At 46.7% G+C, this 25,981-nt stretch overlaps 1 protein-coding gene across 7 annotated transcripts in view; it reads left to right on the forward strand.

Moving 5' to 3' along the window:
* The window catches only part of NFAT5 (nuclear factor of activated T cells 5), a 182,225-nt gene that overhangs the window by 148,007 nt on the left and 8,237 nt on the right, over positions 1 to 25,981 (forward strand). For 5 of the 7 annotated variants that reach the window (XM_068260761.1, XM_068260757.1, XM_068260759.1 and 2 more), the window contains 3 exons: positions 8,209 to 8,357; positions 12,831 to 15,090; positions 23,689 to 23,915. In XM_068260761.1, coding sequence (XP_068116862.1) covers positions 8,209 to 8,357; positions 12,831 to 15,090; positions 23,689 to 23,912 — 2,633 coding nt within the window. In that variant the 3' untranslated portion in view covers positions 23,913 to 23,915. The remainder of the gene's footprint in view (positions 1 to 8,208; positions 8,358 to 12,830; positions 15,091 to 23,688; positions 23,916 to 25,981) is intronic. The other 2 variants (XM_068260758.1, XM_068260760.1) reach the window with 1 other exon arrangement.

Below are 25,981 nucleotides of genomic sequence, written 5' to 3' on the forward strand. Positions count from 1 at the left end.
GTTTGCGAGTGAGTAGGGAGGCCGGCTGGAATCTTACCATTTTGGCAGTCAAACTGCTGATCAGGAAATGCTGTTGAAAAAAAAGAAAACCCTGAGAATCCCCCATGAGGACTGGCCCAAAACCTGTTGGTTCTGTCAGATTTTAACTGCCTACTTTTTTAGCAATAGTGGTCCTTTAAAGGAACACTATCAAACCAAGTGTTCTAAAATGACAATGCATAAATAATGTCTAAGTAGCTGTGAAAACATTTTCCTACTTTTCATGTTAAATATCAAAGGCAAAAACTGTAATTCATTGTGTGTAGGATTTAGCTCTATTGGGACAAATCATTCTCAAAAGGGGTGTCTGCTTCAATGCACAGCCAGTGTTGTTGTTTGTTTTTGCATATCAGATTACAGAGTATTTATTTCTGAAAGCAAAAAAAAAAAAAAAAAAAAAAAAGTATGAACAGCTGTGGTGTCATAGACAATTACAAATGTTTATACCAAGTTACATTTCCTCTGCTCTCTTCAGACTCTTCAGTCAGAGATACAGGACTTTCTCTCTCACACAGGCTTAACAGATGCACTGTGAGGGAATTCCCCCTCCCCTCATGGCTTACTCTGCCATCAGATTAGAGCAGCTTTTTTTTTTTTTTTTTTTTTTTTAAGTAGGAAAGGCTCCGGAGCTCATAGAGCCTTCCCGGTCCTCTGGTGGTTGCTTTGTTCCAGCACCCCCCATTGTAGGTATTCAACCAACTTTTTGAATACTCCTTCGGGTATGCTCTGGAGGCCTCGGAAGCGCTCGTGTCCCTGAGTCTTTCCGTGTGCACACGCATGCGCAGTACAGAGCCACCTGTCTTCAGAAGCACTAGGGACACAAGTGCTTCTGAGGGCTCGTGGTAGCAAGTTTGAATGGAGAACAGCGTAGGAACGAGGACACAGACAGAGGACCTGAAAGGCTCTATGAGATGCAGATCCTTCCCTCCCATAACTAAGTATTTGCCTTTAATAAAAAAAAGTCACTTCACTATTGCTTCAAAGTGAAGCTCTGCTTTTACCAAGAAGAAAATCAATCCTGTTCAAGTCAATAGCTTAGATTACTACGCCTTTATCGAACATTACTGCTATTCCTTTACATTCTAACTTCAGATTGGTTTCAGGAATTTATGGCCAATGTGTGCACATGTGACAAGTAGTCCATAAATGGATGGGGCAAAATCCTATTACATTCTTGAGGAAAACCTGCTGTCCTCTGCCAGAAAGTTGTTAGTGGGAAGAAGGTTCTCCTTCCAACATGACATCGAGCTGCTTTAGCAGCGCAGCCTAATGAATCGTCCCCTATTGCTCTGTTTGATTTGATACATGCCTGTTGTTAGACCTTTCAGCTATGTAAGTGAATTTGTGATTGATCTAGTTGGTGGCTGTTGCTGTGCACTTTTTTCTTTTTTTCACTTTTTGCCAAACTAATCAAAAACAATTGATTATGCAGACTCAATACCAACAAGGTCTAACATAGAATTATTGCTGCGCTGAATAAAACATCTCTCTCTGTCAATTCGTTCACCGACTTCTTGGAGGGCACATAGTTTTGCCACAGCTTTTCTGTGTTTGTTGTTGTCCGGACGCAGTTAGGCTTGCTGGAGGGTTCCTGAAACGAGGCTGCTTTCGGTAATGTCACAGGAGGACACCGCTAGAGCTGCAGGAAAGAGAACAATAAGAAGTGGAAGGAGCCAGAGGAAGAGAGAGTCCTTTTTGTAGACTGGTCAAGATGGCACCATGGCAAGAAGACAAGTGTGTATGCCGAGCATTGAGTCTCGTGGAAGGTCAAAGCAAAGGGCCTCTGTGTCTACTACAACCCCATCCTTTACTAAAGGCATCTCATACAGAATATGTGGGTAGGATGTATGGGAAAATGTACAGTAATTACATGGCCACATGAGTCATATTGTGCCATGTTTGATGCCACCGTACTTCCAGGATTTCACATAAGAGATAAAGTTGGTGCTTTGATGTCCATTAGATCAAAACAATTGTTGCTTTAATGCACCCTGTTGGATACACAGCCCTTTTCCTGGCAGGAAGGGAGGCCGTTGTAACTCTGGTAAGATAAAACCCAAGTCCTTGCCAGCCACATTCTGGATTCTTATCAAACATTCTCGGGAAGATTGGAAGCATGGGAGCTGTGGAGGAGAGAGCGGAGAGATTGTAACAGCTAAGCGAGAGAACAGATGGCAACGGGAGAGGTCCCACCACAGACGTCTCTCAGCCTCTTCTCAGATTAAACAGTTCTATTTTTGGACTTTGAGCAAATATGCCGTGTGCACTGCTGGCTCTGATCCATTCTGCTCAACCACCACGCAAGAGGCCACAAGCCTTCTGCTCCTGCACGATACGTGTGTGGAACGTAGCCTATTTAATCATTGCAGCAATAAAGGCTGATCACCGCACGGCACTGAATCATTCCTCTCCTTCCTTGGGCTAAACTCTTTGGTCTATCTCTCCTTGCAGAGACAGGACTTCCTTTTTAGTTGGACATATACCTTCTACATTACTTACGCATTGACATTTAAGAGAACCTGAGACTTAAAGAGAACCCAAGGTGTGTTTAAAGAATGTTATCTGCATACAGAGGCTGGATCTGCCTAAACAGCCCAGCCTCTGTTGCTATCCCAAAGCCCCCTAAGGTCCCCCTGCACTCTGCAATCCCTCATAAATCACAGCCATGCTGTGAGGCTGTGTTTACATCTGTAGTGTCAGTCTCAGCTGCTCCCCCGCCTCCTGCATAGCTCCGGTCCCTGCCCCCGTCCCTTCCCTCCAATCAGCAGGGAGGGAAAGGATGCAGGCGGGGACTGGAGTTCTGCAGGAGGCGGGGAGAGCAGCAGACTGACACTATAGAGATAAACACAGCCAGCTCTGACAAGCTGTTTGTCAGCAGCATGGCTGTGATTTATGAGGGATTGCAGAGTGCAGGGGGACCTTAGGGGGGTTTGGGATAGCAACAGAGGCTGGGCTGTATAGGCAGATCCAGCCTCTGTATGCAGATAATATTCTTCAAACCCACCTCAGGCTTCTCTTTAAAGAGAAACCGTAACTAAGAATTGAACTTCATTCCAACCAGTAGCTGAAACCCCCTTTCCCATGAGAAATCTTTTCCTTTTCTCATACGGATCATCAGGGGGCTCTGTATGGCTAATATTGTGGTGAAACCCCTCCCACAGTGTGATGTCAGGACCATGGTTCTGACATCACACTGTGGGAGCCTTGTTGCATTGTGGGAAATAACAGCGTTTTCCAACTGCCAAAAAAGCAAGCAGCATCTTCTTCCACTGACCTCACCTGCCAGCAGTAAAAATGTCATAATGTGATACATTTCAAAATGTAAATTAGGGAGAGGAAAGATTTTACAATGGGCAAACACTGACTAAATCATAATTATTGTACATATTAAGCACTTTTTTTTCATTATGTTATTTTCACTGGAGTTCCTCTTTAAAGTGGACCTGAACTCTTGCACAGAACAGAAGGGAAAATTGAGAAATGCACCCTGTATGTATTTAGAAAGTTTAGCCTGTCTAACTCCCCCTCATCTGTGACTAATCACAAGTTGTAATTTGATCCCTCAGCTGTGTCAGCAGGCTGCTTCGGCAGAGCAACTAGGTTGTAAACACAGGATGTTAACCCTATGTCTGCTTCCATGAAAGCAGGAAGTAGTGACACTGCAGATTTATTGCAGGATTTGTATCAGCTGTAACAAAGAAATGTTTTCTGTAAAGGTTAATATGCTGCTGCTTATCTTTTAGAGAAGAGAAGTTCTGAGTTCAGTCCGCTCTAAGACAAGACCGAACATTTATATCGTGCTTTTCTCCTGGCGGACTCAAAGCGCCGGAGCTGCAGCCACTAGGACCGGCTCTATAGGCAGTAGCAGTGTTAGGGAGTCTTGCCCAAGGTCTCCTACTGAATAGGTGCTGGCTTACTGAAGAGGAAGAGCTGAGATTCAAACTCTGGTCTCCTGTGTCAGAGACAGAGCCCTTAACCATTACACCATCCAGCCACTTTAAGAAGTAGCAGATTCATTAGCTAAACCTAGCGTAGGAACAGTGGGCCTGACCCCCCCCCCCCCCCCCCCCCCCCTGGGGAACCGTGCAGCGGAATCGCTGACCAGAAATCACTCAGATGTGGTGAACAGTGACGCCTATCTTGCAATCTATTAGCCTGGAGTCCTGAGTTAATGAAGTCATTTCACGGCGTAACCTTTGCAGCATTGCCGTGCAATGTTCCTGCACAAAACATGCCCTGTTCAGCAGCTATTTAAAGCTCAGCCTGGCCTGTAATTCCAGGTGCTGTGTGCACAGCCTGTGGCAGACCTGATTTTCTGTTTACACTCTATCCTTGAATGGCCTCTCAGCAGTCCTCGGGATGAAGGCGACGAGAGGAGAATCTTCACTGCAGCCACATTAACAACCATGCAAAGCACTTCATGTACGTCTTTGGCTCTCTATAAACCTGATCTAGCCTTCCTCCAGCCCCACAAGTAAATCTTGTCTAATAGGTGGCACAGCGCCAGGTGTTCCAGCAATTTTAAGGCAATTGTAGCAACATTTCTTCTTTAGCAGTTCTTTAGGAGTGTCAGGAGATAAAGTGACCCAGAGGTGAAAATAAGTGAATGAAATAAACAATTGTATCTATCCTCCTCCTAAAAATGACTTTTTTAAGATATTCCACAGTTGTATTTCATATTTAAATCTACTTTTTACGTTGTTCCGGTTTTATTGTTTTTGCTCAATGACACATTCATTGAAGTATGTCAGAGCTAAAATCTATGAAGTATTGACCCTTTAAAGAGAATCTGTATTGTTAAAATCGCACAAAAGTAAACATACCAGTGCGTTAGGGGACATCTCCTATTACCATCTGTCACAATTTCGCCGCTCCCCGCCGCATTAAAAGTGGTTAAAAACAGTTTTAAAAAGTTTGTTTATAAACAAACAAAATGACCACCAAAACAGGAAGTAGGTTGATGTACAGTATGTCCACACATAGAAAATACATCCATACACAAGCAGGCTGTATACAGCATTCCCTTTGAATCTCAAGAGATCATTTGTGTGTTTCTTTCCCCCTGCAGTTCTCATGCACTGAAGTTTCAGGCTGCTCTTTTCTTCCTGCAAACAGCTTTGCCCTTGTCTGTAATTCTTCAGTATGTGAAAGCCCAGCCAGCTCAGAGGAGGATTTATTCAGCTTGTAAAAGATAATAGAGCAGAGAGAATCTGCACTAATCTAAATAACACACAGGCAGTGTGCAGAGAGGGGCCTGGAGGGGGGAGTGCATCACAGAACCACAACACTGAAGAACTTGGCAGCCCTCCAGACACAGCCTGACAAGTCTGACAAGAGAGAGATAAGTTGATTTATTACAGAGATGGTGATAGTAGAACGTGCTGCAGTAAGCCAGAGCACATTAGAATAGATTTTGGAACTTGTAGGATGGAAGAAAACCGGATGAAATTTTTGTTACGGAGTCTCTTTAAGAGGTCTTTTGCATAAACCCTGGGTGGAGTTATGGGCCGGCAGCCCTCTTGCCTTCTGTCCTTTTCAGTGTCCGGTGGCGGTGAATGGACTGAATGGACAACAAATCTATACTTGTGAATAGTTAGGTGGGAGAAGAGGGCAGGGTCCAGCATGTGCGTTTGTTTACTGGCACCAGCTCGGTCTTTAAATGTCAAATATCTCAGTCTCTGTTCCTGACATAGCAGGAGATGTAACGTCTCATTTGTGTCTGTAAATTGGACCATGTGGCCTCGATGCCCTTCCTGTACTTGATGGGGGTTCAGGTCACCTGATGCTCCTCTGGACTTTGAGGATTGGGCCATTCATGTCACATGATGGCACATTCGTCCAATCACGTTCCACTTGCCCCTGAGGAGGACGGAGTCCTGAGAGGAAAAGTTTTTAAGGCATGTTCTGGAGATATAACCTTTCCACATCACTGGATGTGGGCAGCAAGGAACCTCTGATGGCTTTAAAGTGTACCTGTCTCTGAATATCATTCAGCGCAGGACATCTACAGGACTAAACACAGAGGTAATCAATTCCTTTACAAGGCGAGTTCATGGAAAAGGGTGATTGATTTAGTACATTTCTGATTGGCTGGTTAAGATCACGTGGCTATGTTTCCTTTTGCTTCCTGTGTAGGCTGGTTGTAGACAATCAGAGGAGTTGAAATCAATCACCTGATGAATTGCCCCTTACAGGAGAAAATCTCTTAAAGGGAACCTAAACTGAGAAGGATATGGATTTTTTCTTTTAAAATAATACTAGTTGCCTGACTCTGACTCCTCCTCCTCCTCACAACCCCTGAACAAGCATGCAGATCAGGTGCTCTGACTGGTAAGACTGGATTAGCTGCATGCTTGTTTCAGGTATGTGATTCAGCTACTACTGCAGCCAAAGAGATCAGCAGGACTGCCAGGCAACTGGTATAGTTTAAAAGGAAACATCCATATCCCTCTCAGTTAAAGATTTGATATTCTATTATGGGCAGGTGTGTGTCTGCAGGCTGAACTAAGTCTATTGTTTTCAATTAGGAAAAATACAGAGAAACATAAGAATGGTTCACAGCCTGCATATCTAATGACCAAAATGCTGCTGTCTTATTGTACATATATTTAAGTGAAGAGTTTAAAAAAAAATGAAGAGACTTGCATTAAAGTGAGGCTATGCTCCATAAACTAAAATTTCAATAACTACTCTGTTACGTAAAAAAAACAAAAAACATTTGAAAGCATTCCCAAGTATTCCCTGTGTGTACAATTATTTATTGTCACTGCAGAGCGCAGTAGAAGCTTGCTTATCTCTTGTCATCGGCAAAGGCAAGCAGGGCAATAGAGGCAAAGGGGGCAATTGGCCCAGGGCCCCATAGCCTGTATGAGCCCCCAAGGTGTGTGTCCCCTCCCCTCCAGTTATGGTGGCTCCATACATGCCTTCAGGGAATGAGGAAGAGGGAGAAGTCCGGAGTGTAGAGCATGGTGCTGCCTCCTGTGTCCTGCCTGGATTAGGTAAGACCCCAATGACTCTGGATTTGTGAGGGAAAGGAGGACGGGAATAATTGAGTCCTCAACAATGCTTTTGGGGACGTATGATGGACACACAATGATTTTGTGTGGCTGGGAGTGTGGTGGGGATGGGTCCTGGGAATCAGCTTGGCGACTGCAAGGAGGGGGAGGGGGCATTGCTAGCGGGACCTCAAGTTAATTTTCTCCCGGGGCCCCATTGTATAGCTGGATCTTGCCCCGAGGGCAAGAATATCCCTATGTATGTGTCTTCACTCTGCCCACCTCCCTCCCTCTGCTGAATACACACATTGCCCTGGCAACAGCTGGGTCACTTTAGCAAAAAAGGAGGGGAGATAAGCAAACTTCTACTGCTCTCTGCAGTGAAAATAAACAATTTTACACACAGGTAATACTTGGGAATGCTTTCAAATGTTCTTTTATGTAACTAGGAGTAGCTACTGAACTTTTAGTTTTGAGAGTATAATTCTTCTTTAAAGCGGTATCGTCACCATAAAAATCAAATTTCAACAGCAACTGGTCTGAGTGTATTAAGTGATAAAGATGCTAATCCTGCATTCAAAACTTTCAAAACTTTTTCTGCTGTTATGATTTGGAATTATCACATACTTAAGGAACACTGGCCCTTTAGTAGTCTGTGCCAAAGAATTGCATGCTGGGTGTTCTTTTTATCTATAATATATTCCTCCTCTTCCCTTTATTTCCCTGCCTGCTGCTTATCTGAAACCTGATCCCCTAATCACTTGTGTTTACAAGCAAGGCTGAGGTGACTCAGCGATTGGAGGAGACAAGAAAAAAAGTAAAGGGCATAAATGACATCACGAGTTAGCCTTTACTGTGGGCAAAAGACATGGCCCCCACCAGGAACAGAATTCTCGTCATTTACTATATAACATTCACTGAAATCAAAACGTGGACAGTATAATACATGTGTTATGTAAGTAGATCAAGTATTTATCTACTTATATATGTGTTTTTTTTCCTGGCATAGTATGGCTGATCCTACTGCTTTAAGCCATTAAACTGATCTTTCAGATATGGCTGAAAATAGTTACAAAAGATGAGTCTTTAATGAATTAGGAAGCCATTTATTAGCTGGTATTTGTAGTGCATGTCCACATCTGATTGTTTTACGCGTGTCTTGCTCTGTCCTCAGCAGCCGGAAACTCACCTGTCTGCAGTATTGAGCAAGTGACCCTCCTGCCGCCATCTAGAGGCTCCCCGCGCAAGTCCAGCGGCATCATCAAGAACGAGGACTCCCCCATGGAGCTGACGGGCGATCAGAGACCATCTCCTCTGTACAAAGTACGGCCGCTTCCTCCAGCAAATATCGGCTTCTACTGCATTGCACTATGATGGATATATAGACACAGTGCTCACAGCTGCCACCACTGCTGTCCCCTACAGATTGTGTATGGATCAGCAGTATAATATATAGACACAGTGCTCACAGCTGCCACCACTGCTGCCACCACTGCTGCCCCCTATAGATTGTGTAAGGATCAGCAGTATAATATATAGACACAGTGCTCACAGCTGCCACCACTGCTGTCCCCTATAGATTGTGTATGGATCAGCAGTATAATATATAGACACAGTGCTCACAGCTGCCACCATTGCTGTCCCCTACAGATTGTGTATGGATCAGCAGTATAATATATAGACACAGTGCTCACAGCTGCCACCATTGCTGTCCCCTATAGATTGTGTATGGATCAGCAGTATAATATATAGACACAGTGCTCACAGCTGCCACCACTGCTGTCCCCTATAGATTGTGCATGGATCAGCAGTATAATATACAGACACAGTGCTCACAGCTGCCACCGCTGCTGTCCCCTATAGATTGTGTATGGATCAGCAGCATAATATATAGACAGTGCTCACAGCTGCCACCACTGCTGTCCCCTACAGATTGTGTATGGATCAGCAGCATAATATATAGACAGTGCTCACAGCTGCCACCGCTGCTGTCCCCTATAGATTGTGTATGGATCAGCAGTATAATATATAGACACAGTGCTCACAGCTGCCACCGCTGCTGTCCCCTATAGATTGTGTATGGATCGGCAGCATAATATATAGACAGTGCTCACAGCTGCCACCACTGCTGTCCCCTATAGATTGTGTATGGATCAGCAGTATAATATATAGACACAGTGCTCACAGCTGCCACCGCTGCTGTCCCCTATAGATTGTGTATGGATCAGCAGTATAATATATAGACACAGTGCTCACAGCTGCCACCACTGCTGTCCCCTATAGATTGTGTATGGATCAGCAGTATAATATACAGACACAGTGCTCACAGCTGCCACCACTGCTGTCCCCTACAGATTGTGTATGGATCAGCAGCATAATATATAGACACAGTGCTCACAGCTGCCACCACTGCTGTCCCCTATAGATTGTGTATGGATCAGTAGTATAATATACAGACACAGTGCTCACAGCTGCCACCACTGCTGTCCCCTATAGATTGTGTATGGATCAGTAGTATAATATACAGACACAGTGCTCACAGCTGCCACCACTGCTGTCCCCTACAGATTGTGTATGGATCAGCAGTATAATATACAGACACAGTGCTCACAGCTGCCACCGCTGCTGTCCCCTATAGATTGTGTATGGATCAGCAGTATAATATATAGACACAGTGCTCACAGCTGCCACCACTGCTGTCCCCTATAGATTGTGTATGGATCAGCAGTATAATATACAGACACAGTGCTCACAGCTGCCACCACTGCTGTCCCCTACAGATTGTGTATGGATCAGCAGCATAATATATAGACACAGTGCTCACAGCTGCCACCACTGCTGTCCCCTATAGATTGTGTATGGATCAGTAGTATAATATACAGACACAGTGCTCACAGCTGCCACCACTGCTGTCCCCTATAGATTGTGTATGGATCAGTAGTATAATATACAGACACAGTGCTCACAGCTGCCACCACTGCTGTCCCCTACAGATTGTGTATGGATCAGCAGTATAATATACAGACACAGTGCTCACAGCTGCCACCACTGTTGTCCCCTATAGATTGTGTATTGATCAGTAGTATAATATATAGACACAGTGCTCACAGCTGCCACCGCTGCTGTACCCTATAGATTGTGTATGGATCAGCAGTACAGTATAATATATAGACAGTGCTCACCGCTTGCCACCGCTGCTGTACCCTATAGATTGTGTATGGATCAGCAGTACAGTATAATATATAGACACAGTGCTCACAGCTGCCACCACTGTCTATATATTATACTGCCGATCCATACACAATCCATACACAATCTATAGGGTGGACTCTGTGAGCTCCGTGTCTATATATTATACTGCTGATCCATACACAGAGTCCACCACTGTTGTCCCCTATAGATTGTGTATTGATCAGCAGTATACTATATAGACACAGTGCTCACAGCTGCCACCGCTGCTGTACCCTATAGAATGTGTATGGATCAGCAGTACAATATATAGACACAGTGCTCACAGCTGCCACCGCTGTTGTCCCCTATAGATTGTGTATGGATCAGCAGTACTGTATAATAAATATATAAACAGTTCAATTAAGAAGCTTGTAAAATGTTCTGTATTTTTATATGAATGTTTTATATGAACCTAAAATATTTCATTTTCAAACCAATGGTAAAAGTAGGTGAAGACAACCTAGATGAACAACTGAAACAAAAACTGTTATATTTGGTCATGTATTTATTGAACAAAAAAAATCCAATAACATAGTAATGTGTGGTAAAAATAAGGGCTCGTACACACGTCCAACAAAAGCGCACAACCAACCCGACGACATGACTGACCACACGACCAAGCGATTGGATGACTTGTATTTTCCATTCACCAACCAACTGAATGACCAACTCATTTGCGTACTGTGCACGCAAGAACAACAGACTGCACGATACGGCCACATTCAAAACAAGTACAAGTCCTTCAAACGCCGTGTACACACGTGGTCAACTCAACGATATCAGCCCAACAGTCTGTGTGAGTGGATCAGGCAAACGGTCAGTCGTTCGTCTAGTCTTTTTCCATGCATTCAAAAGCCCAACTATCCTCCTACAGACCAAGTTTAATCGATAGGTGGAAAAGTTGCACGTGCGAGTGAGAGACTAATCATGGGGAAATTAACTGGAAGACATTAGATTGCTATATCCAGGGCAATCCACTGTTATCCTAATGAAAATCGGTCCTTGTGTGCTCAGTATAAGCAGTAAACTGATGACCTAACTGAACTGTGACGCTTAGAACTCTGTGTCACATGGCCATAATGTCTATGCTTGTGGCTGCTGCGCCATCTAGTGGTATACAACAGAAACATTCTCTGCCACTTTAGTAAGTGTCACATGTGTGACTGGCTTAATGTATGAAACATTTACCCACAAATATTATTATAGATTTATATAGTGAGTACATACAGGTGTATCAACTTGAGAATGAAATAATGTCTATGAAGAGTAACGGAAATTGTATCTTATATCATGATTTTTTTTTATCTGTTATGTCACCTTATCTACAGGATTTTTCAGCACCTAGCAAGCCCAAAACGTTGTGTCCCACACCCTGCATTGTATAACGTGTAATATATAATATAGAGCATAGACTGTAGTAGGACATTAGATGTGACCCCTCTGAGGGGCAGTTAGTGGTGTGACTGGCTCTATGTACAGAGCTGTATAATGTGTAATATATAATATAGAGCATAGACTGTGGTAGGACATTAGATGTGACCCCTCTGAGGGACAGTTAGCGGTGTGACTGGCTCTATGTACAGAGCTGGATAATGTGTAATATATAATATAGAGCATAGACTGTGGTAGGACATTAGATGTGACCCCTCTGAGGGACAGTTAGTGGTGTGACTGGCTCTATGTACAGAGCTGTATAATGTGTAATATATAATATAGAGCATAGACTGTGGTAGGACATTAGATGTGACCCCTCTGAGGGACAGTTAGCGGTGTGACTGGCTCTATGTACAGAGCTGTATAATGTATAATATAGAGCATAGACTGTGGTAGGGCATAAGGTGTGACCCCTCTGAGGGACGGTTAGTGGTGTGACTGGCTCTATGTACTCTGTACAGAGCTGTATAATATAGACCATGGACTGTGGTAGCACATTAGATGTGTCCCTACTGTGTGGACAGTCTGTGCTGTTACCAACTCTTTGTAGTCTGTAAATGGTTGTAGAAAATGTCAGCACTATAAAAGTGCATGATAATATTACTACTAACATTTTCAAACTTTTAGTACTGGTTTTCTTGCTGGGTGCTAAATGACATAAATAAAGTGAAGAAACTATGAAATTAGGCAACTTATAAGAAATGCGTATGAACACCATTTGCCAAGACTAGAACAGCATCGTAAAAATGTAATAACAATTTCTCTTACTTTGGCATTGTAGGTTGGGTTTCAGTGATAGAAGATAGAATGTGATAATGATAGAAGATGCAAGTGTACCTAAAAATATTAGTAGTGATATTCATGTCTAGGAGAACTCATGGAGAAGCATGTGACCTGTTTGGTCAGGTGATAGATATGCAAGTCTCTCATTTGCTAGTCATTATCGAGAGCTAAAGCAGGATGTGATCACAAGAAATCAGAGCTTTGCAAATTTAGCAGCTGACCAAACAAATGACCTGTTTCTCCAGGTTCCCCTAGACATGAGTTCCCCTAGACATGAGTGTCACTGATTAGGTGTCTCCTTCTCTTTAAACCACAATAAGTTTCCTATTCCTCTTCTTTCATCCACAGACCTCCAACGTTGTGGCATCAGCTCAGCAGAATTTGGACAGTTCCTCTCCCAGTGGCCCATTTTCACCTTCCGTGTCGCACCTGCCTCCTGACAGTGACCAGCAAACTCCAATTCAGGTGCAGGTGTTCAGCCCAGAGCCACTTTCCACCATTCAGACGCAAGACATCACTCAACCAAGCAGCTTCCAAACATCTCCCAGCCAGAACGAGGACACCATCATGCAGCAGACTACAGCCTTCACACCTATGGATCCTCAGGCCCGAGATCCGCTGCAGGTGGACTCAACGATGGTCGCACTCTCCCAGATGGCTGAGGCCACACAACAGTCTCAGCAGTCGGCATTGCAAGAACAGGGACAGACACTGCAGCAGCAGATTTCATCCAGCCTATTTTCATCATCTAACAACGTCAGCCAGATCCAAAACACCATCCACCAACTTCAGTCTGCCAACTTTTCCCCCAGCGTCTCGGATAACCACACAGATGTAGATCTGGTCCAGCAAGTCCTTGAGGCTCAGCAGCAGTTGTCTTGTGTGTTGTTTTCTGGTCAAGGCAGCAGTGAGAACAAGCAGTCTCCAATGGATCAAGTCCAGGACCAGCTCAATGCTGGAATATTTCAACCCGTTGGCTCCATTCAAAACTCAACAGGCCAAGGAATCTTCTCCTCACCTGATGCAGTGCACAGCCGATCAGAAGGAGTACTCTCTGGAAGACCAGACAGTCTTCTCCAACAGGCCGAGAACTCCTTATCAAATCAGCAGCAAGCCATGGAGACCAATGCAGCTATGGTCATGGAAATGCAGCAAAGTATCCACCAGGCACAAGGGACAATACAGCCAGACATTTTCCAGACTCAGAGCCCTGGATCTGGAGGTATCCAGTCACCTGTGTTCCAACACCAACAAGGCTCTCACTTAATGGGTGGACTGTCTGCCAGTGAAGAGATGCAAATGCAGTGTGACATGTTCTCCACAACGGGTGTCTCTGGGACTGATAACACTACAGTACAGCCTCAAGTCTCCGCTGCAAGCTCAAACATCTTCCAACCTACCAACTCTGTAGAAAGTGACAATTCTGCTGCTCAGTCAGAGCAAATGCAGAGCAGCGTTTTTCAGTCTATGGTCCAGATGCAGCATGGCGGAGATGGGCAAAGCCAAGTCAACCTCTTTTCATCTGCTGAAGACATGCTCGGCGTCCAGTCAAGTGGAGGGCAGCAACAAGGGACGGGGCTGTTCCAACAAACTGGGGACATAATGTCACTCCAGACTGGCAACTTTCTGCAGCAGTCACCTCATTCCCACAATCAGCTGTTTCACTCCCAGGGCACGATAGGTGATAACCAGAGCTTGGTGCAGGAAACGCCGGGATCTATGTTCCACTCGCAGGCCTCCATGGTGCAGCATCAGGGTTCCTCCTCACAAGATCAGATGCAGCCATCGCTTTTCCATCCGCAGGGCACCATGTCTGCTTCAGCAGAGCAGCCAACCAGCAACATGTTCTCCATGAGCTCTTTGCAGAGCAACCAAGTGCCTCCAGAGAAGCAGATGTCCTACTTCTCCAGTCAGAACTCCCTTCCTGAGCAGCAGTCGGCATTCCAGCAACAGGCACAGATGTCCCACATGCAGAGCTCGATGATTTCACAGGAGCAGGAACAACAGTCACAGCAGAACTTGTTCCAAACTCAGAACCAGCAGAACTCTTTATTCCAAGCCACTCACTCCATGGTGGGCATGCAGAACAGCCAGTCACCTCATGAACAGAGTCAAAACCTGCTCTTTGGCACCCAAACATCTATGGCCAACATGGCATCACCAGAGCAGCAGCAGAGTATGATGTTCAGTCAAAGCCAGGAACCAATGTCCACCCAGGATCAACAGAGCCAAGCCATGTATCATGCACAAAACATGGACTTTCAAGCCCAAACTCCGGTCACCTCCCAACATGAGCAGCAGCAGCAGACGGCCATGTTCCACAACTCATCTCAGCTCCAGCTGGTTCAGCCTTCCCCCACATCTCCAGAGCAACAAGTGACGCTCTATATGTCCACGGCCTCCATATCTGCTCTGCAGAACACTATGAGTCAGCAGGAACTGCAGCAGACCAGCCTTTTCTCCCAGTCCATCCAGGGAAACACCCCCCCTCCTCAGCAGCAGGCTGCTATGTTCCACAGCTCCACGGGGGCAGCCATGAGCCAGATGCAGGGGGCTTCTGCATCCTCTCCGCAGGCCGCCGGAATGTTCCTGTTTGGGATTCAGAACAGTGAGTAGATCTACTGAGATATTTGACTTATCCCCTCCCGTAGTTTGACCAGTGTGCTGTGTGTGATTTAAGGTTGCACAGAAAATTCCCATCAACTGGTCACTAATCCCTAAAGCAGCGGTTCTCAACCTTTTCTGCACATGTGGGCCATCCCCAAGCAAATGCACCTCCTACCGAAGGCGAAAAAGTGGGCGTGGCCATGACATGATGTGGGTAGAGCTAAATACTCCATAATCACTGGTTAACAAATGAGATAGGGGCTGTGTGTCCGTTCTTATCCTTTATCCATTCTCTTTTGTCCCCCTCTTTTCTCCCTGTGCCTCTTTTGCCTCCCACTATGCCACCTCAATTTGTGCCTCTTTTGTACCACTCTGTGTCACCTCCTATCCCCCTTTCTCATCTCTGTTCTCCGTGCCTCTTTTTGTCCCCCTGTGTCACCTCTGTTCCCCCTGTGTCTCTTTTGTCCCCCTCTGTTTCTCCTGTGCCTCGTTTGTCCCCCTCTGTTACCCTGTGTCACCTCTTGTCCACTTCTGTGTCAGCTCTTGTCCTCCTGCCCTGTCCTAGACAGGTATAGGTGCCCCCAGTATAGGTATCCATGTATAGGTCCCCCCCCCCCAGTATAAGTAGCCAGGCATAGATGCCCCCAGTATAGATATCCAGGCATAGGAGTCCCCAGTATAGCTATCCAGGGAGGTTCCCCCAGTATAGGTAGCCAGCTATAGGTGGTGCCCCAATATAGGTAGCCAGATACAGGTGGTGCCCCTGTATAAGTCAGCCAGGTACAGGTGCCCCCAGTATAGTTAGTGAGCTATAGGTGTCCCAATATAGGTAGCCAGGTACAGGTTTTGCACCAGTATAGGTTAGCTAGTTACAGGTGCTAGCAGGATAGGTAGTGAGCTATAGGTGCTCTAGTATAGGTAGCCAGGTACAGGTGGTGCCCCGGTATAGGTTAGCCAGGTACAGGTGCCCCCAGTATAGTTAGTGAGCTATAGGTGCTCTAGTATAGGTAGCCAGGTACAGGTTTTGCACCAGTATAGGTTAGCCAGTTACAGGTGCTAGCAGGATAGGTAGTGAGCTATAGGTGCTCTAGTATAGGTAGCCAGGTACAGGTGGTGCTCCAGTATAGGTTAGCCAGTTACAGGTGCTAGCAGGATAGGTAGTGAGCTATAGGTGCTCTAGTATAGGTAGCCAGGTACAGGTGGTGCCTCCAGTATAGGTTAGCCAGATACAGGTGCTAGCAGGATAGGTAGTGAGCTATAGGTGCTCTAGTATAGGTAGCCAGGTACAGGTGGTGCCCCGGTATAGGTTAGCCAGATACAGGTGCTAGCAGGATAGGTAGTGAGCTATAGGTGCTCTAGTATAGGTAGCCAGGTTCAGGTGGTGCCCCGGTATAGGTTAGCCAGATACAGGTGCCAGCAGGATAGGTAGTGAGCTATAGGTGCTCTAGTATAGGTAGCCAGGTACAGGTGGTGCCCCGGTATAGGTTAGCCAGATACAGGTGCCAGCAGGATAGGTAGTGAGCTATAGGTGCTCTAGTATAGGTAGCCAGGTACAGGTGGTGCCCCGGTATAGGTTAGCCAGATACAGGTGCCAGCAGGATAGGTAGTGAGCTATAGGTGCTCTAGTATAGGTAGCCAGGTACAGGTGGTGCCTCCAGTATAGGTTAGCCAGATACAGGTGCTAGCAGGATAGGTAGTGAGCTATAGGTGCTCTAGTATAGGTAGCCAGGTACAGGTGGTGCCCCGGTATAGGTTAGCCAGATACAGGTGCCAGCAGGATAGGTAGTGAGCTATAGGTGCTCTAGTATAGGTAGCCAGGTACAGGTGGTGCCCCGGTATAGGTTAGCCAGGTACAGGTGCCCCCAGTATAGTTAGTGAGCTATAGGTGTCCCAATATAGGTAGCCAGGTACAGGTTTTGCACCAGTATAGGTTAGCCAAGTACATGTGCCAGCAGGATAGGTAGTGAGCTATAGGTGCTCTAGTATAGGTAGCCAGGTACAGGTGGTGCCCCGGTATAGGTTAGCCAGATACAGGTGCCAGCAGGATAGGTAGTGAGCTATAGGTGCTCTAGTATAGGTAGCCAGGTACAGGTGGTGCCTCCAGTATAGGTTAGCCAGATACAGGTGCTAGCAGGATAGGTAGTGAGCTATAGGTGCTCTAGTATAGGTAGCCAGGTACAGGTGGTGCCCCGGTATAGGTTAGCCAGATACAGGTGCCAGCAGGATAGGTAGTGAGCTATAGGTGCTCTAGTATAGGTAGCCAGGTACAGGTGGTGCCCCGGTATAGGTTAGCCAGGTACAGGTGCCCCCAGTATAGTTAGTGAGCTATAGGTGTCCCAATATAGGTAGCCAGGTACAGGTTTTGCACCAGTATAGGTTAGCCAAGTACATGTGCCAGCAGGATAGGTAGTGAGCTATAGGTGCTCTAGTATAGGTAGCCAGGTACAGGTGGTGCCCCGGTATAGGTTAGCCAGATACAGGTGCCAGCAGGATAGGTAGTGAGCTATAGGTGCTCTAGTATAGGTAGCCAGGTACAGGTGGTGCCCCGGTATAGGTTAGCCAGATACAGGTGCCAGCAGGATAGGTAGTGAGCTATAGGTGCTCTAGTATAGGTAGCCAGGTACAGGTGGTGCCCCGGTATAGGTTAGCCAGATACAGGTGCCAGCAGGATAGGTAGTGAGCTATAGGTGCTCTAGTATAGGTAGCCAGGTACAGGTGGTGCTCCAGTATAGGTTAGCCAAGTACATGTGCCAGCAGGATAGGTAGTGAGCTATAGGTGCTCTAGTATAGGTAGCCAGGTACAGGTTTTGCACCAGTATAGGTTAGCCAAGTACATGTGCCAGCAGGATAGGTAGTGAGCTATAGGTGCTCTAGTATAGGTAGCCAGGTACAGGTGGTGCCCCGGTATAGGTTAGCCAGATACAGGTGCCAGCAGGATAGGTAGTGAGCTATAGGTGCTCTAGTATAGGTAGCCAGGTACAGGTGGTGCTCCAGTATAACATAAATAGTACACTTCAGCGCGAATTCACTTGTGTCCACCACCGAAAACACCATAAAAATAATACGCTTACCAGATTATCACAGACCTTAACTACAGGGTCTGCAATATGGCTTAATGAGGTCAGCAGCAGGTTTCTTCGCAGCCGGCCTCCTCTCCAGACAAGCCGAGCAATCTAATCCTCAATTGCAGTATTTCACCAAAAATGAGGCATGCAAAGAGACAAACGCACATCTAAGCGTATCTACAGCGATTTTAATATCTCATTTAAAAAAACATAAAAGTTTTTTAAAAGTCACTCACATCTGGGCCCTTATGACAGGGACCCACAAGGAAAAACAGCACTTAAAACATAGGACGCCGTCCAGCCACACGTCCGCCTCGTCCTCCAGTATAGGTTAGCCAGGTACAGGTGCTAGCAGGATAGGTAGTGAGCTATAGGTGCTCTAGTATAGGTTAGCCAAGTACATGTGCCAGCAGGATAGGTAGTGAGCTATAGGTGCTCTAGTATAGGTAGCCAGGTACAGGTGGTGCTCCAGTATAGGTTAGCCAGGTACAGGTGCTAGCAGGATAGGTAGTGAGCTATAGGTGCTCTAGTATAGGTAGCCAGGTACAGGTGGTGCCCCGGTATAGGTTAGCCAGATACAGGTGCCAGCAGGATAGGTAGTGAGCTATAGGTGCTCTAGTATAGGTAGCCAGGTACAGGTGGTGCCCCGGTATAGGTTAGCCAGATACAGGTGCCAGCAGGATAGGTAGTGAGCTATAGGTGCTCTAGTATAGGTAGCCAGGTACAGGTGGTGCTCCAGTATAGGTTAGCCAAGTACATGTGCCAGCAGGATAGGTAGTGAGCTATAGGTGCTCTAGTATAGGTAGCCAGGTACAGGTTTTGCACCAGTATAGGTTAGCCAAGTACATGTGCCAGCAGGATAGGTAGTGAGCTATAGGTGCTCTAGTATAGGTAGCCAGGTACAGGTGGTGCCCCGGTATAGGTTAGCCAGATACAGGTGCCAGCAGGATAGGTAGTGAGCTATAGGTGCTCTAGTATAGGTAGCCAGGTACAGGTGGTGCTCCAGTATAACATAAATAGTACACTTCAGCGCGAATTCACTTGTGTCCACCACCGAAAACACCATAAAAATAATACGCTTACCAGATTATCACAGACCTTAACTACAGGGTCTGCAATATGGCTTAATGAGGTCAGCAGCAGGTTTCTTCGCAGCCGGCCTCCTCTCCAGACAAGCCGAGCAATCTAATCCTCAATTGCAGTATTTCACCAAAAATGAGGCATGCAAAGAGACAAACGCACATCTAAGCGTATCTACAGCGATTTTAATATCTCATTTAAAAAAACATAAAAGTTTTTTAAAAGTCACTCACATCTGGGCCCTTATGACAGGGACCCACAAGGAAAAACAGCACTTAAAACATAGGACGCCGTCCAGCCACACGTCCGCCTCGTCCTCCAGTATAGGTTAGCCAGGTACAGGTGCTAGCAGGATAGGTAGTGAGCTATAGGTGCTCTAGTATAGGTTAGCCAAGTACATGTGCCAGCAGGATAGGTAGTGAGCTATAGGTGCTCTAGTATAGGTAGCCAGGTACAGGTGGTGCTCCAGTATAGGTTAGCCAGGTACAGGTGCTAGCAGGATAGGTAGTGAGCTATAGGTGCTCTAGTATAGGTAGCCAGGTACAGGTGGTGCTCCAGTATAGGTTAGCCAGGTACAGGTGCCAGCAGGATAGGTAGTGAGCTATAGGTGCTCTAGTATAGGTAGCCAGGTACAGGTGGTGCTCCAGTATAGGTTAGCCAGGTACAGGTGCTAGCAGGATAGGTAGTGAGCTATAGGTGCTCTAGTATAGGTAGCCAGGTACAGGTGGTGCTCCAGTATAGGTTAGCCAAGTACATGTGCCAGCAGGATAGGTAGTGAGCTATAGGTGCTCTAGTATAGGTAGTCAGGTACAGGTGCTAGCAGGATAGGTAGTGAGCTATAGGTGCTCTAGTATAGGTAGCCAGGTACAGGTGCTAGCAGGATAGGTAGTGAGCTATAGGTGCTCTAGTATAGGTAGCCAGGTACAGGTGGTGCCCCGGTATAGGTTAGCCAGATACAGGTGCTAGCAGGATAGGTAGCAAGTTATAAGTATAAAGAGAAGGAAAGATCCCCTGCACCGGCATAATCGGAGCTCCGATACGCGTGAGTTATGTGCATGTCCAGCTTTTCCATTTTCCAATAAAAATCGGACTTTTAGTATGCCGGTGCAGCGGATCTTTCCTTCTCTTTATGCTGATTATGGGGCTTGGCTGCCTATGATCCTGCCCCTGGCTGCCTAAGTGGGGTGGTGAGCAGTGTTCATCCTTCTCTACAATGCAAGTTATAGGTGCCCCAGGATAGGTAGACAGGTACAGGGCGCAAACAAGACTTACATAACCTAGTTCCAGCACAGACTCCTATCACGGCGCTCTCCTTCTATCGCCTCTGCCATGTCCTACTGCCATGGTTACTATCAGCAGCACCTCTGACATCATGAGAAGCGCCTGCCTAGGTAACCATGGAGACAGGACGTGATCTCGGTGAGGCAGCTAAAGGAGGAGAGCGTGGCGACAGGAGGAGAGAGGAGTCTGCGCTGGAATGGGGTTATGTAAGACTCGTCTCCTGGGGGTGAGATCCGCCATTTTATCTGCAGCCCCCGGGGGACCCCTGACAGGTGCTGATGTACCCTCAGGGGTCTGCGGACTCCAGCTTGACAACCACTGATCTAAGGAAATGACCCTGATGTAGTGATTTCCATAGCAGTGGTATCTCTTGCTTATCTCTGACTTTTGCTTGTAAGTAAAATGAGATGCAGATGCAAATCTGTCAATGATGCAAATCTAATGCAGATTGTGTGCAGTTTGGAACTGGGCCAATCACAACTGGCAGGAAGTGTATGTGACTGGTCCAATTCCAGGTCGCATGCATTGTGCTTTAAATTTGCATGCTGGTTGGAAATAATAATAATTGCTATATTTGTATAGTGCTCTTCTCCTGTTGGACTCAAAGCGCTTGTGAGGCAGCCACTACAGCACGCTCAGTAGGCAGTAGCTGTGTTAGGGAGTCTTGCCCAAGCACTCCTTACTGGATAGGTGCTGGAAGAGCTTTGATTTGAACCTAGGTATCCTTTGTCAGAGGCAGAACCCTTAACCAGTACACCATCCAGCCACACAGTAGAGCCTCGATTGTCTGGCACTGTTGGGGATCGATGTTCTTACTTTTTCATCGACATATGTACCTTATTTCCTTTGTCAGCGCTGTATAGGTTAAATGGATATTCATATCCAGTAGATCCGCTCACGTACGTGAAATAAAGGCGGCAGGAAGTCTGGTAGCTGGGATATAGTCGATAGAATATCAGTAACATTTAACGATATGTTCATTAGTGATCTATCAGTAAATATTATTCATATTTTACTATAGCTAAACCTAACCCCTACTCTCACACAGAACACTTCCTCTACTGATGCCTAACCCCAATGGCCCATACACACGGGCTACAACTGTTGCTGGAAACACATGGTGCGCGCATGTTGCACCGACAGGTCCTCCGTGTGTATGAGGCGCGCGCAAGGAACTGTTGCTATTCAGAGCTGTCGCCAGGCGATTGACTTGGCTGTTGCAGGAACAGTCGCTAGTCTCAAGTCGGTGCGGTCGTGTGTATGCTAGTCTCTAGCAACTCTTGTGAGTCCGACAGTTCATTGAACCTGAGACAGAAGTTGCTGAGCAACAGTTTCCGCTATGTTGCAGACAGGTTGTTGCCGCGTATATACATTCGTCGCTTGTATACAACTGTCGTTGCTGGAGACTTTCAACTGTTGCTAGTCTCCATGCAACTGCAGACATCCGTGCCTCGTGTATGTAGCTTTAAGACCCTCCCTGGTGGTGCTTAACCCTACATACCCCCCTTCCTGACCCCTAACCTTTAAACCTTCCTTCCTGACCCCTAACCCTACTCTCGCACAAAACCTCCCCTTCAATGCCTAACCCTAACCCCCCCCCCGATGTCTAACCCTAAATACCCCCCTTCCTGACCCCTAACCCTACTGTCACACAGAACCTCCCCCTTCCAATGCCTAACCCAAACCACCACCCGCTCCAACCCCCATGCCTAACCTTAAAACCCCCATTCCTGACGCCTAACTTTAACCACTTGCCGACCGTGCACTCATACCGCGCGTCGGCAAAGTGGCAGCTGCAGGACCAGCGGCTGCAGGCTAATTAATCAGGAAGCAGCCGCTCGCGCGAGCGGCTGCTTCCTGTCAATTCACGGCGGGGGGCTCCGTGAATAGCCTGCGGGCCGCTGATCGCGGCTCGCAGGCTAAATGTAAACACAAGCGGAAATAATCCGCTTTGTTTACATTCGTACAACGCTGCTAACAGTAGCAGCGTTGCACCAGATCAGCGATCCCCGGCCAATCAGCGGCCGGGGATCGCTGTCACATGACAGGCAGGAGCCTGTTAGAGGCTGCACAGGACAGATCCGTTCATGTGCTGCCTCGGATCTCCGGGGAAGGGAGGGAGGAGAGGGAGGGGGGTAATTTTGCCGTGGAGGGGGGCTTTGAGGTTCCCCCCCCCGCAGCACTCAGGCAGGCAGGAGCGATCAGACCCCCCCAGCACATCATCCCCCTAGTGGGGAAAAAAGGGGGGCGATCTGGTCGCTCTGCCTGCACCCTGATCTGTGCTGGGGGCTGCAGAGCCCACCCAGCACAGATCAGCTAAAACAGCGCTGGTCCTTAAGGGAGGGTAAAGGGTGGGTCCTCAAGTGGTTAACCATCCCCCACATTGCATACCTGCTGAAAAAAAAACTGAAAAATATTGAGTGCCACAAAAACAGTAAAGAGCAGGCAAAACTGTAAATATCAAGTGCCGCAATTAGCACCCTTACAAATATTGTTTATAGCAGACGCCAAATTTCCGGCTATAAGCGATATATTTGTATGGGCGCCATAGTGGTGCTCAAATTTCCTGCTTCCTATCTGCTCTCCCCTGATATGTGTCCAGTGAAATCCTTCCCTGCTCGGCCTCTGCCCCTCAGGGATTAGTGGCCTTTGATAGATACATGTGTGGAGGAGGGGTGATGGGGCATCCCACCTCCTGCACATCCTACCCAGAGGCGTATCTAAGGAAAACAGCGCCTATGGCAAACACTGAAACCCGCCCCTGGGAGGGGAAAGGGGGCACACCCTCCAAATATTTAGTTTCAGTTGAATTGGTTGGGCCCAAGTTGTCATGGCCTGTAAGAAGGGAGTATCGCAATAGGTCAGCCTGTACATATCCCCCAAATTACAGTTAGGCAGCTTGTGCCCCAGAAAGATGTAACCAGGCAGCAGAATGTCCCCCAGATAAAAACTAGAATCTGTATGGAGAACAACAGGGATGCTGCAGAGCAGGGCCCCCCAGAAAGTGGCGCCCATGGCACATGCCATACCTGTACCCCTGTAGATACGCCTATGATCCCACCTCCTGCAGATGAGAACAAGAACTGCCCGTTTTCCATGCTTACTCATGTTCTCCCAAATTCCTGTGTTAATCTGTAAATGTCAGCCTAATAATCAGGATACTTTCATTCCAGATTGCGGTCAGCTGATCTCTCCGGCTGCAGGACCTCTGTCTGATCAGATGATGGCGCTGGCTCAGCCTGGGCAACCTCAGGGCGATGGGCAGTCTGTGTCATCTCTTCTATCCCAGCAGATGGCTGAGAATTCCTCCATGAGGACTGATCAGAGCATGGACAAGATCAGTGATTTATTTGTGTCTTTGCACAACCAGGGGAACAACATGTCCGGATCTTTCTAAGCGGTGAGTGTGCACACTTCCTGTTTCCTCAAAATAAGCCCCTCCTCCCATCTCTGCTTTTTAAAGCAGACCTGAACTCAGAACTTCCTCTCTGCTCTAAAATATAAGCAACAGCGTAATGACCTTTTATGAAAAACATTTCTTTGTTACAGCTGATACAAATCCTGCAATACATCTGCAATGTGTCTACTTCCTGCTTTAATGAAAGCAGACATATTGTGGGTCTACCATGGCGGCCAGCAGATACAGCTGAGAGATCACATTACAACTTGTGATTAGTCACAGATGAGGGGGGGGATTAGACAGGTTTAAGTCTCTAAATACATACAGGGTGTATTTCTCTCTGTTTTCCTTCTGCCCTGTGCAAGAGTTCAGCTCCACTTTAACCGGTCACTCCACAAAGCCTTTTCTTCACCAGGGGAGTTTATCTTATCAATAGAATAAAGGGTTCTAAAAGGCTTAAAATCCCTCAGGAGGTGGTGGTGGACTCGCCTTCCCGAAGCAGACAAGATACCGTCAGTTTTATGACAACTGGTTTATTAATATACTCCAAAACAAACAGTGCAACGCGTTTCACGGGTATGTTCCCGCTTCATCTGCTTCGGGAAGGCGAGTCCACCACCACCTCCTGAGTGATTTTAAGCCTTTTAGAACCTTTTATCCTGCTGGCTCCTCTGTTCACTCTTACATTATCAATATCCACCTCCGGTGGAGGGGTGTTGCCCCTAATTTCCTTATCTACAGAGAGCGACTTTTAATCCTGAGTGAGGACAGGTCTAATCTCCTCACCTGCCTATACAGTGGTTACCTAGGAGGTAACCCACGTTTGTGAGTATATACATTATATACTTTTCATTTCCAACCCTTTGTTTTGCATACTACACTATATTGGGCTCTCGGTATTTCTTTTGTCTTTATCTTATCAATAGAGGTCAGGTCTACTGTGAAGGCTTTTAACAGCCTCTTCCATCCCGAGTCCTGGGTCATCTGTAGGGCTGGCAAAGGGTCAAGGATGGGAACACCAAGGTGGTCATGTGACTGCAGATTTTGAGGCATTTGGGCAGGGGGGACTAATTATTTATTGGGGAGAATTAACTTCTGGAATTAGACTGTAAAGAGGAACCTTACAGAATGATAGTGTGTGTGTGTGTGTGTGTGTGTGTGTGTGTGTGTGTGTGTGTGTGTGTGTGTGTGTGTGTGTGTGTATGGTGTGTGTGTATGGTGTGTGTGTATGGTGTGTGTGTATGGTGTGTGTGTGTGTGTGTGTGTGTGTATGGTGTGTGTGTGTGTGTGTGTGTGTGTGTGTGTGTGTGTGTGTGTGTGTGTGTGTGTGTGTGTGTATGGTGTGTGTGTGTGTGTGTGTGTGTGTGTGTGTGTGTGTGTGTGTATGGTGTGTGTGTGTGTGTGTGTATGGTGTGTGTGTGTGTGTATGTGTGTGTGTGTGTGTGTGTGTATGGTGTGTGTGTGTGTGTATGGTGTGTGTGTGTGTGTGTATGGTGTGCGTGTGCGTGTGTGTGTGTGTGCGTGTGTATGGTGTGTGTGTGTGTGTATGATGTGTGTGTATGGTGTGCGTGTGTGTGTGTGTGTGTATGGTGTGTGTGTGTATATATATATATGTGTGTGTGTGTGTCTGTGTATGGTGTGTGTGTGTCTGTGTGTGTATGGTGTGTGTGTGTCTGTGTGTGTGTGTGTCTGTGTGTGTCTGTGTGTAACTGTGTGTGTCTGTGTGTGTGTACGTGTGTGCGTGGCTTTCGTGCGCTAGCAACAGCCATGTCAGGGCCTTGACCCCGACATCACACTGTGGGGGAGGGGTTTCACCACAATATCAGCCACACAGCCATCCCTGATGCACTAGTACCGGGGGCAAAGATAGGTAATGTGATGAAACACAAAATAATACGGTGGAGTGGTCTTTACCACTCCAGATGGAAGAACCTAAACCACAGGGTAATGTAAAAAGATTAAATTATTTATTTAGCACAATTAAAAGGACAACACGTTTCACGGGTCTCAGCCCGCTTCTTCAGGTCAATACAAGTGCCTTTAAAATTTGGTCACAAGCATGATCT

This window comes from Hyperolius riggenbachi, chromosome 11, assembly GCF_040937935.1.
Source record: "Hyperolius riggenbachi isolate aHypRig1 chromosome 11, aHypRig1.pri, whole genome shotgun sequence".
Classification (NCBI taxonomy): domain Eukaryota; kingdom Metazoa; phylum Chordata; class Amphibia; order Anura; family Hyperoliidae; genus Hyperolius; species Hyperolius riggenbachi.